The 19,008-nt window shown below is 44.5% G+C and overlaps 1 protein-coding gene across 2 annotated transcripts in view; it reads right to left on the bottom strand.

Moving 5' to 3' along the window:
- The window catches only part of LOC124033552 (protein unc-13 homolog C), a 265,043-nt gene that overhangs the window by 146,976 nt on the left and 99,059 nt on the right, over window positions 1-19,008 (bottom strand). For both annotated transcript variants that reach the window (XM_046345590.1, XM_046345588.1), the window contains exons 16-17: window positions 16,429-16,518; window positions 15,297-15,425 (exon numbers count right to left, since the gene is read on the bottom strand). In XM_046345590.1, coding sequence (XP_046201546.1) covers window positions 15,297-15,425; window positions 16,429-16,518 — 219 coding nt within the window. The remainder of the gene's footprint in view (window positions 1-15,296; window positions 15,426-16,428; window positions 16,519-19,008) is intronic.

Consider the following 19,008-nt stretch of genomic DNA (forward strand, 5'->3'; position numbering starts at 1 on the left):
TGAACGACGACACGGATAATATAGAGTTGGAGGAATGTTCAATGGACCGGCAGAACAGAGAAGCTACGTCTGGTAAGATGAGGGGTAGGGGTGTGTGCATTTTTGTCATTAACAGCTGGTGCGCAATGTCTAATATTAAAGAAGTGTCGAGGTATTGGTCACCTGAGGCAGAGTACCTTATGATAAGCTGTAGACCACACTATCTCCCTAGAGAGTTCTCATCTATATTATTCATAGCCGTCTATTTACCACCACAGACCGATGCTGGCACTAAGACCGCACTCAACCAACTCTATAAGGCCATATGCAAACAAGAAAATGCTCACCCAGAAGCGGCGCTCCTAGTGGCCGGGGACTTTAATGCAGACAAACTTAAATCAGTTTTACCAGCATGTCACATGTGCAACCAGAGGGAAAAAAACTCTAGACCACCTATACTCCTCACACAGTGATACATACAAAGCTCTCCCCCGCCCTCCATTTGGCAAATATGACCATAATTCTATCCCCCTGATTCCTTCTTACAAGCAAAAACTAATACAGGAAGTACCAGTGACTCTCTCAATACGGAAGTGGTTAGATGACACAGACGCTACGCTACAGGACTGTTTTGCAAAGCACAGACTGGAGTATTTCCTAGGATTCCTCCAATGGCATTGAGGTGTATACCACCTCAGTCATAGGCTTCATCAAGAAGTGCATTGACGATGTCGTCCCCACAGTGACCGTACGTACGTATCCCAACCAAAAGGAACACCTATTTGAGAATACTGTTAATTGACTACAGCTCTGCGTTCAGAACCATATTGCCCACAAAGCTCATCACTAACCTAAGGACCCTGGAACTAAACATCTCCCTCTGCAACTGGATCCTGGACTTCCTGACAGGACACCCCCAGGTGGCAAGGGTAGGCAACAACATGTCTGCCATGCTGATCCTCAACACTGGGGTGTACTGAGTCTCCTCCTGTACTCCCTGTTCACCCACGACTGCGTGGCCAAACATGACTCCAACATCATCATTAAGTTTGCTGACTTCACAACAGTGGTAGGCCTGATCACCGACAACGATGAGACAGCCTATAGGGAGGAGGTCAGAGAACTGTCAGTGTGGTGCCAGGACAACAACCTCTGCTTCAATGTGAGCAAGACAAAGGATGTGAGCAAGACAAAGGATGTGATCGTGGACTACAGGAAAAGGCTGGCCCGAACAAGCCTCCATTAACATCAACAGGGCTGTAGTGGAGCGGGTCGAGAGTTTAAAGTTCCTTGGTATTCACATCACCAACAATCTATCATGGTCCAAACACACCAAGACAGTCGTGAAGAGGGCAGGAGAAAACCTTTTCCCTCTCAGGAAACTGAAAAGATTTGGCATGGGTCCCCAGATCCTCAAAAAGTTCTACAGCTGCACCATCGAGAGCATCCTGACCGGTTGCATCACCTCCTGGTATGGCAACTGCTCGGCATCTGACCGTAAGGCACTACAGAGGGTAGTGGGTACGGACCAGTATATCACTGGGGTCAAGCTTCCTGCAATCTAGAACCTATATAATAGGCGTTGTCAGAGAAAAGCCCATAAAATTGTCAGACTCCAGTTACCCAAGTATTAGACAGTTTTCTCTGCTACCGCAAGGCAAGCAGTATCGGAGCGCCAAGTCTATGACCAAAAGGCTCCTTAATAGCTTCTACCCCCGAGCCATAAGGCTGCTGTACAACTAATCAAATGGCCACTCGCTGTTTATTATCTATGCAATGTCACTTCACCCCCACCTAGATGTACAACTTACCTCTAACATACCTCTAACTTACTTCTGCACACTGACTCAGTACCGGTACCCCCTTTATATAGCCTTGTTATTGTTATGTTATTGTGTTACTTTTAAAATGTTTTACTTTAGTTTATTTGGTGAATATTTTCTTAACTCTTCTTGAACTGCACTGTTGGTTAAGGACTTGAAAGTAAGCATTTCCCAGTAAGGTCTACACTTGTTGTATTCGGTGCATGTGACAAATAATGTTTGATTTTCGATAGCAACTAGTGAATTCAACAAAAAACTTGAAGATTATTTGTAAGATGTGAAATAAAAGCACTTTCTGTTCATCACAGACAGGCATTTTGTGTAGGAGATGGAAGCTGAGATCTTAACATGTTGGTAGAGTCGCTAGTCAACTCTGAGTTTCAGGAGGGGAGGGAGAGATTTAGGAAATTCAAACAATATTTTAGGCACTATTCACACATTTGTAATGAATAGGAACATAATCATATTTGTATCATATTTTGTACCATGTATTTGAGCTCTCAGCATGAATTATTCTTTACCAGAAAGGTGAGATTTAAAAAAAATCTTTCTTGCACTTTAATAGTTATTTTTATGGCTCCCTCATGAAAAATAATTAAATCCGGGCATAGCCAGACATCCGAGACCAGCAATTGTCATTGAACCGGTCAATGGACATACAAAGCCAGGTCTATCTACAACACAAGAGCTTTAGAGCATGTTCATATGTATCATCAACAAAAAAAAGCAACTTTAAAGGTGTTTCAAGGCGGGATTTTACTGACAATACTAATAAGATGAGGCAGTCACCTATCATGCCAATTACAGGATGTCATTGGGTAACAACACACCTAAAGTAGATTCTCAGAAAGCACTCATTTTGGTCCGTGACAGACTGGAAAAACCTATGGTATTCGTTGACATTAACTGAATATAGGGATGAAAGGATGTGTCAAACTCAACTACTTGATGGCTGCAGTGTGTGCTAGTTGACATTGCTCCCCTGGACAGTTGATCAATAAACTGACTTAACTTAAAGGAGAGAAGGAATGAAAGGTAACAAGAAATGCAGCCTTCCAATATTTTAATTTCACTCCCCTGGTCTGAAGCTGACTGCTTTCCAGGGGGTCTTTGTGTGTCGTCCCTGCTGTATGGTGTGTGTGTGTGTGTGTGTGTGTGTGTGTGTGTGTGTGTGTGTGTGTGTGTGTGTGTGTGTGTGTGTGTGTGTGTGTGTGTGTGTGTGTGTGTGTGTGTGTGTGTGTGTGTGTGTGTGTGTGTGTGTGTGTGTGTGTGTGTGTGTGTGTGTGTGTGTGTGTGCAGAAGGGCTGCAGTAGTCTGTCTTACTGTAGAGATATGAATAATGAAACAGAACTCTATGCAAAATGAAACAGGATCCTCTATGCAAAGTATTCCCAGTGTGTGTGGTCCTGAAAGTGCATGGGTGTTTGTGTACTATATACCGTTGTGTGAAGGGCATTGATGAAGGTTGTGTATTACCAATGCATCTCCCTGCTCATCTATATTCATAATGTCAAGCAACACATTGTTAGAGGTGGTAAAATAGCAGGTATATTGTACATCAACCGTAAAGCTGAGGGTTAACCTACCGCCCTCTGAGAATACCTGCCTTTAGCCGTACAGGCTTTCCTTGGTCTGTGGGACAAACCAACCAGAGGCCAACATGTATACTCAATGCTATAATCCATTCATTTAAGTTCACATTTAAATGAACAGGTCTCTCTGGTAGAATAGATTTAAACTCAATGAGGATCACCTCATTGGGTCCCTTGTAGCTCAATTGGTAGAGCATAGTGCTTGCAACACCAGGGTTGTGGGTTCAACTCCCATGGTGGGCTAATATAAAAATGTATGCACTCATTACTGTAAGTAATATAATAATAATATATGCCATTTAGCAGACGCTTCTATCCAAAGCAACTTACAGTCATGTGTGCATACATTCTACGTATGGGTGGTCCCGGGGATCGAACCCACTACCCTGGCGTTACAAGCGCCATGCTCTACCAACTGAGCTACAGAAGGACCACAAGTCACTCTGGATAAGAGTGTCTGCTAAATGACTAATAAAAAACAGTATAACAGTATAAATAAAGGTTAGATATGTGTGTTAAAGCTGAGGTCTGCCCTTACTGAGATCTGCCTTTCATCACACTGCCTTCTTTGGGTTGGGGTCAAACACCAACATGTTAATCTAAACTTCTCTTAAAAGATCTGCCTTTGATCACACTGCCTTCTTTGGGTTGGGGTCAAACACCAACATGTTAATCTAAACTTCTCTTAAAAGATCTGCCTTTGATCATACTGCCTTCTTTGGGTTGGGGTCAAATACCAACATGTTAATCTAAACTTCTCTTAAAAGATCTGCCTTTGATCATACTGCCTTCTTTGGGTTGGGGTCAAACACCAACATGTTAATCTAAACTTCTCTTAAAAGATCTGCCTTTGATCATACTGCCTTCTTTGGGTTGGGGTCAAACACCAACATGTTAATCTAAACTTCTCTTAAAAGATCTGCCTTTGATCATACTGCCTTCTTTGGGTTGGGGTCAAACACCAACATGTTAATCTAAACTTCTCTTAAAAGATCTGCCTTTGATCATACTGCCTTCTTTGGGTTGGGGTCAAACACCAACATGTTAATCTAAACTTCTCTTAAAAGATCTGCCTTTGATCATACTGCCTTCTTTGGGTTGGAGGATTAACCACCAGCAGATGTCAACATGTATGGGTAGTGAATATAAATATGGTTTATTGTATACAGTGGGGCAAAAAAGTATTTAGTCAGCCACCAATTGTGCAAGTTCTCCCACTTAAAAAGATGAGAGAGGCCTGTAATTTTCATCATAGGAACACTTCAACTATGACAGACAAAATCCAGAAAATCACAATGTAGGATTTTTAATGAATTTATTTGAAAATTATGGTGGAAAATAAGTATTTGGTCACCTACAAACAAGCAAGATATCTGGCTCTCACAGACCTGTAACTTCTTCTTTAAGAGGCTCCTCTGTACTCCACACGTTACCTGTATTAATGGCACCTGTTTGAACTTGTTATCAGTATAAAAGATACCTGTCCACAACCTCAAACAGTCACACTCCAAACTCCACTATGGCCAAGACCAAAGAGCTGTCAAAGGACACCAGAAACAAAATTGTAGACCTGCACCAGGCTGGGTAGACTGAATCTGCAATAGGTAAGCAGCTTGGTTTGAAGAAATCAACTGTGGGAGCAATTATTAGGAAATGGAAGACATACAAGACCACTGATAATCTCCCTCGATATGGGGCTCCACGCAAGATCTCACCCCGTGGGGTCAAAATGATCACAGGAACGGTGAGCAAAAATCCCAGAACCACACGGGGGGACCTAGTGAATGACCTGCAGAGAGCTGGGACCAAAGTATTAAAGCCTACCATCAGCAAGGGCATTGAAGATGAAACGTGGCTGGGTCTTTCAGCATGACAATGATCCCAAACACACCGCCCGGGCAACGAAGGAGTGGCTTCATAAGAAGCATTTCAAGGTCCTGGAGTGGCCTAGCCAGTCTCCAGATCTCAACCCCATAGAAAATCTTTGGAGCGAGTTGAAAGTCCGTGTTGCCCAGCAACAGCCCCCAAACATCACTGCTCTAGAGGAGATCTGCATGGAGGAATGGGCCAAAATACCAGCAACAGTGTGTGAAAACCTTGCGAAGACTTACAGAAAACATTTCACCTCTGTCATTGCCAACAAAGGGTATATAACAAAGTATTGAGATAAACTTTTGTTATTGACCAAATACTTACTTTCCACCATAATTTGCAAATAAATTCATTAAAAATCCTACAATGTGATTTTCTGGATTTTTTTTCTCATTTTGTCTGTCATAGTTGAAGTGTACCTATGATGAAAATTACAGGCCTCTCTCATCTTTTTAAGTGGGAGAACTTGCACAATTGGTGGCTGACTAACTACTTTTTTGCCCCACTGTATATATATTTTATGATTATTGTGTCTAGCACCAGCAGTACATCCTTGAAGAAAGTGATATTGGCAAGAGCCGTGTGTGGGTCTTTCTTTTCTTCATTAACTTCATTGAATTATTCCCAAGCACCTACAACAAGCCGACACAAAGTGCTTTTCCTATTTTCAATCAGGAAGCCTTGGGTTTCGTGACTGGCTCCGTAACCCCTCTCTTCAATGGAAAGATAGTGTAAAAATACTAAAAAGATACATACTGTCATTCTTTGGGCTATGGGACTAACACAGACCAAAATGTATTTTCCTAACCATTGTTATTTAATACATCACTTAAATGTAAGCATATCTATTAAAGTGGACAGGGGCAAGGACCAGTACACCCCTGATTCTATTCGTGATACCTGGCTATGTAAACTCAATCAATTAATTAACTATTTAGCTTGAAATCAATGTTTCTCTTCTCTGTGTGCTCTCTCTCCTTTGTGAAGGATTATGGGTCTACATACATTTTTTGAGATTGAAGCCCCTCTCAAACATCTGATCCCTCTATTTGACTAATTTGATATTAGGGGACATGGGGTAACTAAATCACCAGCACTATAGTATCATGCTAATCATACACTCTATATTCACAAGAATCCCTTCCTCTAGGGCGAATCTCAAATCAAATCCTTCCCCCCCTGTAGTGCATAACTTTGACCAGAGCCGTATCGGGCTGCCTGCCACACTATGGTGCACTGCACAGGGCATATGAGGGTGTGATTTTGTTTCACCAGTGTGTAACCAACGGGGAATATCAGTACTGATTCCAGGAGAATTAGCAGTACTTTACCAACCATGATCAGTATTCCAAACTGGGATGACCGTTTTACCAGCAACAAACCAGTTCAAATGGCACTCCAGATACTCATATAGTGCAATACTAAAAGAGGTACTAGTACTAAAAGTAGAGCACTATATATCACAAAAAGTAGAGCACTAAATTCATTAATCACAGGCCAACAGTTTGTTTACACATCTGGATAAAGAGACAGAGATTCAACACAGTAGGAAACAGTTCAAACACCTAAAGGAGACAATAACAGACATGGGGACTGACATCCCTAATATCCAATAAGCAAAAACAACCAATTTGTTGACTGGCTCACCGAAGAAAGATTTATTTGTTTGTTTTTTCGATCTTGTCTCATTGCTGCAACTCCCCAATGGACTCGGGAGAGGCGAAGGTCGAGTCATGCGTCCATCCAAAACATGTCCCGCCAATCCACGATAAGCTAAGTAAAGCACACCCCCGGCCAAGCCTTCCGCTACATTGGGCCAATTGTGCACCTCCCAATGGGACACCCAGTCATGCATTGCAGTCATGCAATGCATTGCCTAAGACCGCTGCACCATTCAGGAGGCCTGCTAAATGGGATTCTAACCAGGAATCCTCTGACTAGATCACTGATTATATTTAGTCTCATGTCTCATCGCTACAACTCCCGTACGGGCTCGGGAGAGACGAAGGTTGAAAGTCGTGCATCCTCCGATACATAACCCAACCAATCCGCACTGCTTCTTAAAACAGCTCGCATCCAACCCTCAAGCCAGCCGCACCAATGTGTCAGAGGAAACACCATGCACTATGGCAACCTTGGTTGCCCGGCCCACCACAGGAGTCACTGGTGCGCGATGAGACAAGGATATCCCTACCGGACAACCCTCTCTAACCCGGACGACACTAGGCCAATTGTGCATCGTCCCACGGACCACCCGGTCGCGACAAGTTGCGACAGAGCACGAACCCAGGGTCTCTGGTGGCACAGTTGGCGCTGCAGTACAGCGCCTTTAACCACTGTGCCACCCGGGAGGCCCCTTACACTGATTATATTTAAGTGAGAATTACCTGTATAAATTAAATTAAACTGGAGCCAAGAGGAATTTTATCCAGTAACCCCTTGATTTGGCCTTAGCGCATCCGATCAGCTACATTTACATTTACATTTAAGTCATTTAGCAGACGCTCTTATCCAGAGCGACTTACAAATTGGTGCATTCACCTTATGACATCCAGTGGAACAGCCACTTTACAATAGTGCATCTAAATATTTTAAGGGGGGGAGGGGGGGGTGAGAATACCTATCCTAGGTATTCCTTAAAGAGGTGGGGTTTCAGGTGTCTCCGGAAGGTGGTGATTGACTCCGCTGTCCTGGCGTCGTGAGGGAGTTTGTTCCACCATTGGGGAGCCAGAGCAGCGAACAGTTTTGACTGGGCTGAGCGGGAACTGTACTTCCTCAGTTGTAGGGAGGCGAGCTGGCCAGAGGTGGATGAACGCAGTGCCCTTATTTGGGTGTAGGGCCTGATCAGAGCCTGGAGGTACTGAGGTGCCGTTCCCCTCACAGCTCCGTAGGCAAGCACCATGGTCTTGTAGCTGATGCGAGCTTCAACTGGAAGCCAGTGGAGAGAGCGGAGGAGAGCGGGGTGACGTGAGAGAACTTGGGAAGGTCGAACACTAGACGGGCTGCGGCGTTCTGGATGAGTTGTAGAGGTTTAATGGCACAGGCAGGGAGCCCAGCCAACAGCGAGTTGCAGTAATCCAGACGGGAGATGACAAGTGCCTGGATTAGGACCTGCGCCGCTTCCTGTGTGAGGCAGGGTCGTACTCTGCGGATGTTGTAGAGCAGGAACCTACAGGAACGGGCCACCGCCTTGATGTTAGTTGAGAACGACAGGGTGTTGTCCAGGATCACGCCAAGGTTCTTAGCGCTCTGGGAGGAGGACACAATGGAGTTGTCAACCGTGATGGCGAGATCATGGAACGGGCAGTCCTTCCCCGGGAGGAAGAGCAGCTCCGTCTTGCCGAAGTTCAGCTTGAGGTGGTGATCCGTCATCCACACTGATATGTCTTCCAGACATGCAGAGATGCGATTCGCCACCTGGTCATCAGAAGGGGGAAAGGAGAAGATTAATTGTGTGTCGTCTGCATAGCAATGATAGGAGAGACCATGTGAGGTTATGACAGAGCCAAGTGACTTGGTGTATAGCGAGAATTAGAAGAGGGCCTAGAACAGAGCCCTGGGGGACACCAGTGGTGAGAGCGCGTGGTGAGGAGACAGATTCTCGCCACGCCACCTGGTAGGAGTGACCTGTCAGGTAGGACGCAATCCAAGCGTGGGCCGCGCCGGAGATGCCCAACTCGGAGAGGGTGGAGAGGAGGATCTGATGGTTCACAGTATCGAAGGCAGCCGATAGGTCTAGAAGGATGAGAGCAGAGGAGAGAGAGTTAGCTTTAGCGGTGCGGAGCGCCTCCGTGATACAGAGAAGAGCAGTCTCAGTTGAATGACTAGTCTTGAAACCTGACTGATTTGGATCAAGAAGGTCATTCTGAGAGAGATAGCGGGAGAGCTGACCAAGGACGGCACGTTCAAGAGTTTTGGAGAGAAAAGAAAGAAGGGATACTGGTCTGTAGTTGTTGACATCGGAGGGATCGAGTGTAGGTTTTTTCAGAAGGGGTGCAACTCTCGCTCTCTTGAAGACGGAAGGGACGTAGCCAGCGGTCAGGGATAAGTTGATGAGCGAGGTGAGGTAAGGGAGAAGGTCTCCGGAAATGGTCTGGAGAAGAGAGGAGGGGATAGGGTCGAGCGGGCAGGTTGTTGGGCGGCCGGCCGTCACAAGACGCGAGATTTCATCTGGAGAGAGAGGGAGAAAGAGGTCAGAGCACAGGGTAGGGCAGTGTGAGCAGAACCAGCGGTGTCATTTGACTTAGCAAACGAGGATCGGATGTCGTCGACCTTCTTTTCAAAATGGTTGACGAAGTCATCTGCAGAGAGGGAGGAGGGGGGGGAGGGGGAGGAGGATTCAGGAGGGAGGAGAAGGTGGCAAAGATCTTCCTAGGGTTAGAGGCAGATGCTTGGAATTTAGAGTGGTAGAAAGTGGCTTTAGCAGCAGAGACAGAGGAGGAAAATGTAGAGAGGAGGGAGTGAAAGGATGCCAGGTCCGCAGGGAGGCGAGTTTTCCTCTATTTCCGCTCGGCTGCCCGGAGCCCTGTTCTGTGAGCTCGCAATGAGTCGTCGAGCCACGGAGCGGGAGGGGAGGACCGAGCCGGCCTGGAAGATAGGGGACATAGAGTCAAAGGATGCAGAAAGGGAGGAGAGGAGGGTTGAGGAGGCAGAATCAGGAGATAGGTTGGAGAAGGTTTGAGCAGAGGGAAGAGATGATAGGATGGAAGAGGAGAGAGTAGCGGGGGAGAGAGAGCGAAGGTTGGGACGGCGCAATACCATCCGAGTAGGGGCAGTGTGGGAAGTGTTGGATGAGAGCGAGAGGGAAAAGGATACAAGGTAGTGGTCGGAGATTTGGAGGGGAGTTGCAATGAGGTTAGTGGAAGAACAGCATCTAGTAAAGATGAGGTCGAGCGTATTGCCTGCCTTGTGAGTAGGGGGGGAAGGTGAGAGGGTGAGGTCAAAAGAGGAGAGGAGTGGAAAGAAGGAGGCAGAGAGGAATGAGTCAAAGGTAGACTTGGGGAGGTTAAAGTCGCCCAGAACTGTGAGAGGTGAGCCGTCCTCAGGAAAGGAGCTTATCAAGGCATCAAGCTCATTGATGAACTCTCCGAGGGGACCTGGAGGGCGATAAATGATAAGGATGTTAAGCTTGAAAGGGCTGGTAACTGTGACAGCATGAAATTCAAAGGAGGCGATAGACAGATGGGTAAGGGGAGAAAGAGAGAATGACCACTTGGGAGAGATGAGGATCCCGATGCCACCACCCCGCTGACCAGAAGCTCTCGGGGTGTGCGAGAACACGTGGGCGGACGAAGAGAGAGCAGTAGGAGTAGCAGTGTTATCTGTGGTGATCCATGTTTCTGTCAGTGCCAAGAAGTCGAGGGACTGGAGGGAGGCATAGGCTGAGATGAACTCTGCCTTGTTGGCTGCAGATCGGCAGTTCCAGAGGCTACCGGAGACCTGGAACTCCACGTGGGTCGTGCGCGCTGGGACCACCAGATTAGGGTGGCAGCGGCCACGCGGTGTGGAGCGTTTGTATGGTCTGTGCAGAGAGGAGAGAACAGGGATAGACAGACACATAGTTGACAGGCTACAGAAGAGGCTACGCTAATGCAAGGAGATTGGAATGACAAGTGGACTACACGTCTCGAATGTTCAGAAAGTTAAGCTTACGTAGCAAGAATCTTATTGACTAAAATTATTAAAATGATACAGTACTGCTGAAGTAGGCTAGCTGGCAGTGGCTGCGTTGTTGACTTTGTAGGCTAGCTGGCAGTGGCTGCGTTGTTGACACTACACTAATCAAGTCGTTCCGTTGAGTGTAATAGTTTCTACAGTGCTGCTATTCGGGGGCTAGCTGGCTAGCTAGCAGTGTTGATTACGTTATGTTGCGTTAAAAGAACGACAATAGCTGGCTAGCTAACCTAGAAAATCGCTCTAGACTACACAATTATCTTTGATACACAGACGACTATGTAGCTAGCTATGTAGCTAGCTACGATCAAACAAATCAAACCGTTGTGCTGTAATGAAATGAAATGAAAAATGTGATACTACCTGTGGAGCGAAGCGGAATGCGACCGGGTTGTTGAGTGCGGAAGTTCTATTCAGTAGACGTTGGCTAGCTGTTGGCTAGCTAGCAGTGTCTCCTACGTTAAGGACGACAAATAGCTGGCTAGCTAACCTAGGTAAATTAAAGATAATCACTCTAAGACTACACGCTCTAAACTACACAATTATCTTGGATACGAAGCCAGCAAAGACAACTATGTAGCTAGCTAACACTACACTAATCAAGTCGTTCAGTTGAGTGTAATAGTTTCTACAGTGCTGCTATTCGGTAGACGGTGGACGTATGCTAGCTGGCTAGCTGCTGGGCAGATAGCAGTGTAGACTACGTTAGGACGACGAAATACGAAGTTGCAATAGAAGTGCTGACTGTTTCACTTTGTTGTCCTCTTTCTTTTCCTTTTTCTTCTGTCCTTCTTTTGTCCTTATTTTGTCTTCCTTTCTTCTGTTAACTAGATATTTTTTGTTGCTACACATGTGATAAGACTATCTGTGTGTGTGTGTGTAGTATGACTATACATGAAACTCATGGTGTGTTGTAACAGACAGGCAGACAGAGAAACACATCCGATCAGTTACACATGTGATAATACTATCTGTGTGTGTGTGTAGTATGACTATACATGAGACTCATGGTGTGTTGTAACAGACAGGCAGACAGAGAAACACATCCGATCAGTTACACATGTGATAAGACTATCTGTGTGTGTGTGTGTAGTATGACTATACATGAGACTCATGGTGTGTTGTAACAGACAAGCAGAAAGAGAAACACATCCGATCAGTTACACATGTGATAAGACTATCTGTGTGTGTGTGTGTGTGTGTGTGGTATGACAATACATGAGACTCATGGTGTGTTGTAACAGACAGGCAGACAGAGAAACACATCCGATCAGTTACACATGTGATAAGACTATCTGTGTGTGTGTGTGTAGTATGACTATACATGAGACTCATGGTGTGTTGTAACAGACAGGCAGAAAGAGAAACACATCCGATCAGTTACACATGTGATAAGACTATCTGTGTGTGTGTGTGTAGTATGACTATACATGAGACTCATGGTGTGTTGTAACAGACAAGCAGAAAGAGAAACACATCCGATCAGTTACACATGTGATAAGACTATCTGTGTGTGTGTGTGTGTGTGGTATGACAATACATGAGACTCATGGTGTGTTGTAACAGACAGGCAGACAGAGAAACACATCCATGCTAATGTGGTGTCCTCACAGTGCTGAACATACACTTCAGTTCAACAGTTAATAAACCCTAATAATACACACTACACAGCCTGACCTGTACTGCTATCAATTGGCCATAATGTGTGTGTGTATATATATGTACGTGTGTGTGTGAGTGAGTGAGTGAGTGAGTGAGTGAGTGTGTGTGAGAGAGAGAGAGATAGAGAGCAGAATAAATGCAGAAATGGACACAGATCATTTTAGAGAGCTGTGTGTGTGTGTGTGTGTGTGTGTGTGTGTGTGTGTGTGTGTGTGTGTGTGTGTGTGTGTGTGTGTGTGTGTGTGTGTGTGTGTGTGTGTGTGTGTGTGTGTGTGTGTGTGTGTGTGTGTGTGTGTGTGTGTGTGTGTGTGTGTGTGTGTGTGTGTGTGTGTGTGTGTGTGTGTGTGTGTGTGTGTGTGTGTGTGTGCGCGCTTGTGCATGCATCCATGAGTGTGTGTGTGATTGATAGTCTGTGGGCCACATGGTGGACTAGGGCCATTCATATGTCTGACCTCTCCACCTATCAGCAGTGAAAGACACAGGAATATACATTTGCCTACAGTGTATCTACAGAGACATGCAGTACTGGGCATCTCACCTCCTTCCTCCACAGTGACTGAATTCCAATGGAGAGAATTTGGACCTAAAATACTCTCTCTTTCTTGACCTGCTCTGCTTCCTTCCTTCCTTCCTTCACTGCTCTCTTTTTAAATCCCTCCATCTCTGCCAGGCTTTACGGGAATGTTTAAGTTCTCCCTCCTTCCTCTCCCCGATCCCTCCATGCCTTCTCTCCCTCTCTTCCCCACTCCCTCCTTCCCTTTGTCTCTTTCTCCCACCTCCATTCCCCCCCTCCCTCCCATGCAGAGTGCTTTGTAGCATTACATAATCAGCCTCTGGTTGGACGGTGGTATTTACAGTGAGAGAACGAGGGCAGGCAAGACAACACAATGGACGTCTTTTATGGGGAATATCCACAGTGGCACAAAGGCAGGCTGTAATATTATGATATAGTCATCCACCACCCTGAGGTTAGCTCCAGGAGAGAACATGTGTGTGCGTTGATGTTGTGGTGACTAGTGTGTTGATGAAGAGTGTGTCCTGTCTGCAAGTGTGTGTGTGTGTGTGTGTGTGTGTGTGCGTGTGTGTGGGTGTTGATAGAGTGTGTGTGTGCCTGTGTGTGTGTGTTGATGGAGCAGGTGTCTGGTCTATAAGTGTGTGTGTGTGTGTGTGTGTGTGTGTGTGTGTGTGTGTGTGTGTGTGTGTGTGTGTGTGTGTGTGTGTGTGTGTGTGTGTGTGTGTGTGTGTGTGTGTGTGTGTGTGTGTGTGTGTGTGTGTGTGTGTGTGTGTGTGTGTGTGTGTGTGTGTTGATGGAGTGTGTGACTCGTTTGTGAGTGTGTTAGACTGAGTTGTAATTAGTGGCTGTATCTATCTCTCTGCTGGGTAATTGCTAAAAACCCCTCAGGCTGTTTCTACAAAGGAAGATTATTATTCAACAGTTATAAACTCCTTGTTATAGACCAGCAGGACATTACCTCACTGTTGCAGAACTTGCCTTTTACAGAACAGATAGACATGACTGTTACAGACCTGAAGGACATTATTATTTTTATTATTATATTATATTTATCTCTCTGTTAGACAGAACACACTAACTCCTGTAGTGCATCTTAGGACTGACAGAGGGCCGATATAGGAACGATATAAAATGAATGTAGGACTGAGTGTACAAAACATTAGGAATACCTGTTCCTTCGATGACATAGACTGACCAGGTGAATCCAGGTGAAAGCTATGATCCCTTATTGATGCCACCTGTTAAATCAACTCTGATCAGTGTAGATGAAGGGGAGGAGACAGGTTAAAGAAGGATTTTTAAGCCTTGAGACAATTGAGACATGGATTGTGTCTGTGTGCCATTCAGAGGGTGACTGGGCAAGACAAAAGATTTAAATGCCTTTGAACCAGGCTGCATCACATCCGAGTGTCCCATAGGGCAGCACACAATTGGTCCAGCGTCGTCCGGGTTTGGCCAGGGTAGGCCATCATTGTAAATAAAATATTAAAAAAATACATTGAATGGTAGTAGGTGCCTAGGCGCAGAGGTTTGTGTCAAGAACTGCAATGCTGCTGGGTTTTTCATGCTCAACAGTTTCACGTGTGTATCAAGAATGGTCCACCACCCATCCAGCCGACTTGACACAACTGTGGGAAGCATTGGATTCAACATAGGCCAGCACCACTGTGGAACGCTTTCGACACCTTGTAGAGTCCATGCCCCAACGAATTGAGGCTGTTCTGAGGGCAAAAGGGGATGGTGCAACTCAATACTAAGAAGGTGTTCCTAATGCTTTGTACACTCATATATAGGACTGATATAGGATTTTACATAGGAGTGATATAGGATTTAATATAGGGGTGATAAAGGGTTTAATATAGGGGTGATAAAGGGTTTAATATAGGGGTGATATAGGAGTGATGTAGGATTTAATATAGGAGTGATATTGGATTTAATGTCGGAGGGATAAAGGGTTTAATATAGGGGTGATATATGGGTGATATAGGATATAATATAGGAGTGATATAGGATTAAATATAGGAGTGATAAAGGGTTTAATATAGGGGTGATATAGGGTTTAATATAGGAGTGATACAGGATTTAATATAAGACTGATATAGGATTTAATATAGGAGTGATAAAGAGTTTAATATAGGCGTGATGTAGGGTTTAATATAGGGTACTATATGTCTGTTTTACCTGGTCTAGTAGCTGGTTGTAGAGTTCATGACAGTTGTCAAAGATGTATTTGTATGTTGAGTCTAGACAGGCCCTGACACAGTCCTTCACCACCATACTGGCTCTGGGAGGACTCTGTAGCTCCTGAACCTGTAATACAGATGGGAACAAAGTCAAAACACACATTTTAAAGTTATACCTTTAGAATGGTAAATAATAAGGAATAAATATTTAAAAAATTGAAATAGACCTCTCTATACGTGATACTTTGAAACCTACTGTATACTGTCTGTTTTTTCAGCAGAACTCGTGTGTGTGTGTGTGTGTGTGTGTGTGTGTGTGTGTGTGTGTGTGTGTGTGTGTGTGTGTGTGTGTGTGTGTGTGTGTGTGTGTGTGTGTGTGTGTGTGTGTGTGTGTGTGTGTGTGTGTGTGCGAGCACTGGGCTGTTTTTAAACCTAGATAAATCTGTGTGCAGGTTGGGAACTGGGGGAGAGGATTACAGGGCGATGATTGCATTGGGAGAGAGGGTGGTTAAACCGCTTCACACGCACGCACGCACGCACGCACGCACGCACGCACACGCACACACACACACACACACACACACACACACACACACACACACACACACACACACACACACACACACACACACACACAGTGGTTGAAAAACAAGTTTTAACGACTCCAACCTAAGTGTATGTAAACTTCTGACTTCAACTGTATATATATATATATATATATATATATATATATATATATATATATATATATATATATATATATATATATATATATATATATATATATATATATATATATATATATTTATTTATATACTGTATATACATGTGCGTGTGTGTGTTGTGTGGGAGGCCTGTTTATAACCATAATCAGTATTGACTATCACCGTAAAGGCAAGCAGTAAATGTACCAATATGCTAATTAATTGATAGGTATGCTTCTTCTACAATAAACACACACACACACACACACACACACACACACACACACACACACACACACACACACACACACACACACACACACACACACACACACACACACACACACACACACACACACACACACACACACACACACACACACACACACACACACACACACACACACACACAGAGTGTATACATGCCTTCATCCTGAAGAAGGTGATGCTGGTGAGAAGGTCCACAGTAGACTTCAGGTCCTGGAGACGCTCTGGGTTACCAGCTGGGAAATTATCCTGCAGGATAAAATAATGAGGAGATTGGTTCTCTCTCTACCGCTCCCTTCTCATTCTCCATCTCTCTACAGTTAAGGCTCTATTCAATCTGTATCACTGGAGTTAAGTGTTACAGCACGATTGAAATTGGAAGGCAATGCTCTCGCGTTAACAGAGACTGTATTAAACGCTGCTTATGTCGGCTCAATGGGGAATCACCTTTACATCTCTATCACGCATCCTGGAACGCTTCGTCCATACAGAGTGAATAGAGCTCTTCATTTGTCATGCACTTTTCATCTAAAAACAATCCCAAAGTGCTACAGTGTGTGTATTAGGATAATGAAACGAGGGTCATAGACAACAAGAAATAGGTCTAAAAATCAGTTATTAACTAACTATCTCACACTACCCAACAGATTCCCAAAGGGAAGCAGCAGCCAGTGGCAGTCTATTCCCCTCCTGGAAACATACTGCATTATAACTAGGTAGTGTACGGCCCTCAAGGTGGGATCAGGTGCTGAAGGCCACTCGTCTCACAACGCTGTATCCCACGCAGGCTCATAATTCATTCACACATTGATATTGATGATGGGACACATCTAGCCATCATCACTAAACGAGTTTGATGTCTGGTCTTTTAGTGTTAAATCCCCATGGCCCTGTGTGATGGAAACCTCCCATTCATGCTCAGAGCAGCGTGACAGGAGAGCTTTCAACACACATGTGCACCCTGATAGGCTGAGAAAAGTATACATTACTGCCCCCCACCCTCCCTTCTCTTTACCACAGACTGGCACGCGGGCACGCACACACACACATACACCTCCCAAACCTAATGAACTCTAACCCGAACCATTAGACCAATAACTGAGATTGTTACTCAGTGTTTGATAGAGTCTAAAACGGGCCTGATAACTGTGTGCTCTGATCTGATGAGGAACTGTTCTGATTTTTGTCTGCTCGGGGCTCAATGGGTTTTGCTGTACTGCCAGTGAGGGTTTAGAGTAGGCTGGTGAGGAAATGTCAGTGGATTCTTTACTGAGTCCGTTACATAATGTCAACATGAACTCTAAATGAACAGAAGATGTGCATCCCAAAAAGCACCCTATTCCCTATGTAGTGCACTACTTTTGACCAGGACCCACAAGGCTCTCATCAAAAGTAGTGCACTACATAGGGAATATGGTGCAATTTGGGATGCACACAAACTCTCTGCCAATCACAAAAGTAACGCAGAATGATCATGGACTGTATGAAAGCATCAATTCCGCTCAGTCGCTGATCACCGACAAAACTCATTCACTAAACCATCATTCAACTGTGTATTGTGTTTGCAGCTTTACTGTCCTTACTAAGAACAACATCTTACATATCCACCCTAAACTAATATAAACTATCCATACTCTAAAAAGACATCCCGTATACTGTACCTCAACATCTACCCTAAACAGACATCTTATATACCTCAACGTCTACCCTGAAACAACATCCTACCTAAACAGATATCCTATATCCCTCAGTATCTACCATAAACCATCAGCATCGAAACCTAAACAGACATCCTATATCCCTCAGTATCTACCATAAACCATCAGCATCGAAACCTAAACAGATATCCTATATCCCTCAGTATCTACCATAAACCATCAGCATCGAAACCTAAACAGATATCCTATATCCCTCAGTATCTACCATAAACCATCAGCATAGAAACCTAAACAGACATCCTATATCCCTCAGTATCTACCATAAACCATCAGCATAGAAACCTAAACAGACATACTATATCCCTCAGTATCTACCATAAACCATCAGCATAGAAACCTAAACAGACATCCTATATCCCTCAGTATCTACCATAAACCATCAGCATAGAAACCCAAACAGACATCCTATATCCCTCAGTATCTACCATAAACCATCAGCATAGAAACCTAAACAGACATCCTATATCCCTAGTATCTACCATAAAATCAGCATCGAAACCTAAGACATCCTATATCCCTCAGTATCTACCATAAACCATCAGCATAGAAACCTAAACAGACATCCTATATCCCTCAGTATCTACCATAAACCATCAGCATAGAAACCTAAACAGACATCCTATATCCCTCAGTATCTACCATAAACCATCAGCATCGAAACCTAAGACATCCTATATCCCTCAGTATCTACCATAAACCATCAGCATAGAAACCCAAACAGACATCCTATATCCCTCAGTATCTACCATAAACCATCAGCATAGAAACCTAAGACATCCTATATCCCTCAGTATCTACCATAAACCATCAGCATAGAAACCTAAACAGACATCCTATATCCCTCAGTATCTACCATAAACCATCAGCATAGAAACCTAAACAGACATCCTATATCCCTCAGTATCTACCATAAACCATCAGCATCGAAACCTAAACAGACATTCTATATCCCTCAGTATCTACCATAAACCATCACCATAGAAACCTAAATTAACATTCCAGATCCCTCAGCCTCTACCAT

This window comes from Oncorhynchus gorbuscha, linkage group LG04, assembly GCF_021184085.1.
Source record: "Oncorhynchus gorbuscha isolate QuinsamMale2020 ecotype Even-year linkage group LG04, OgorEven_v1.0, whole genome shotgun sequence".
Classification (NCBI taxonomy): domain Eukaryota; kingdom Metazoa; phylum Chordata; class Actinopteri; order Salmoniformes; family Salmonidae; genus Oncorhynchus; species Oncorhynchus gorbuscha.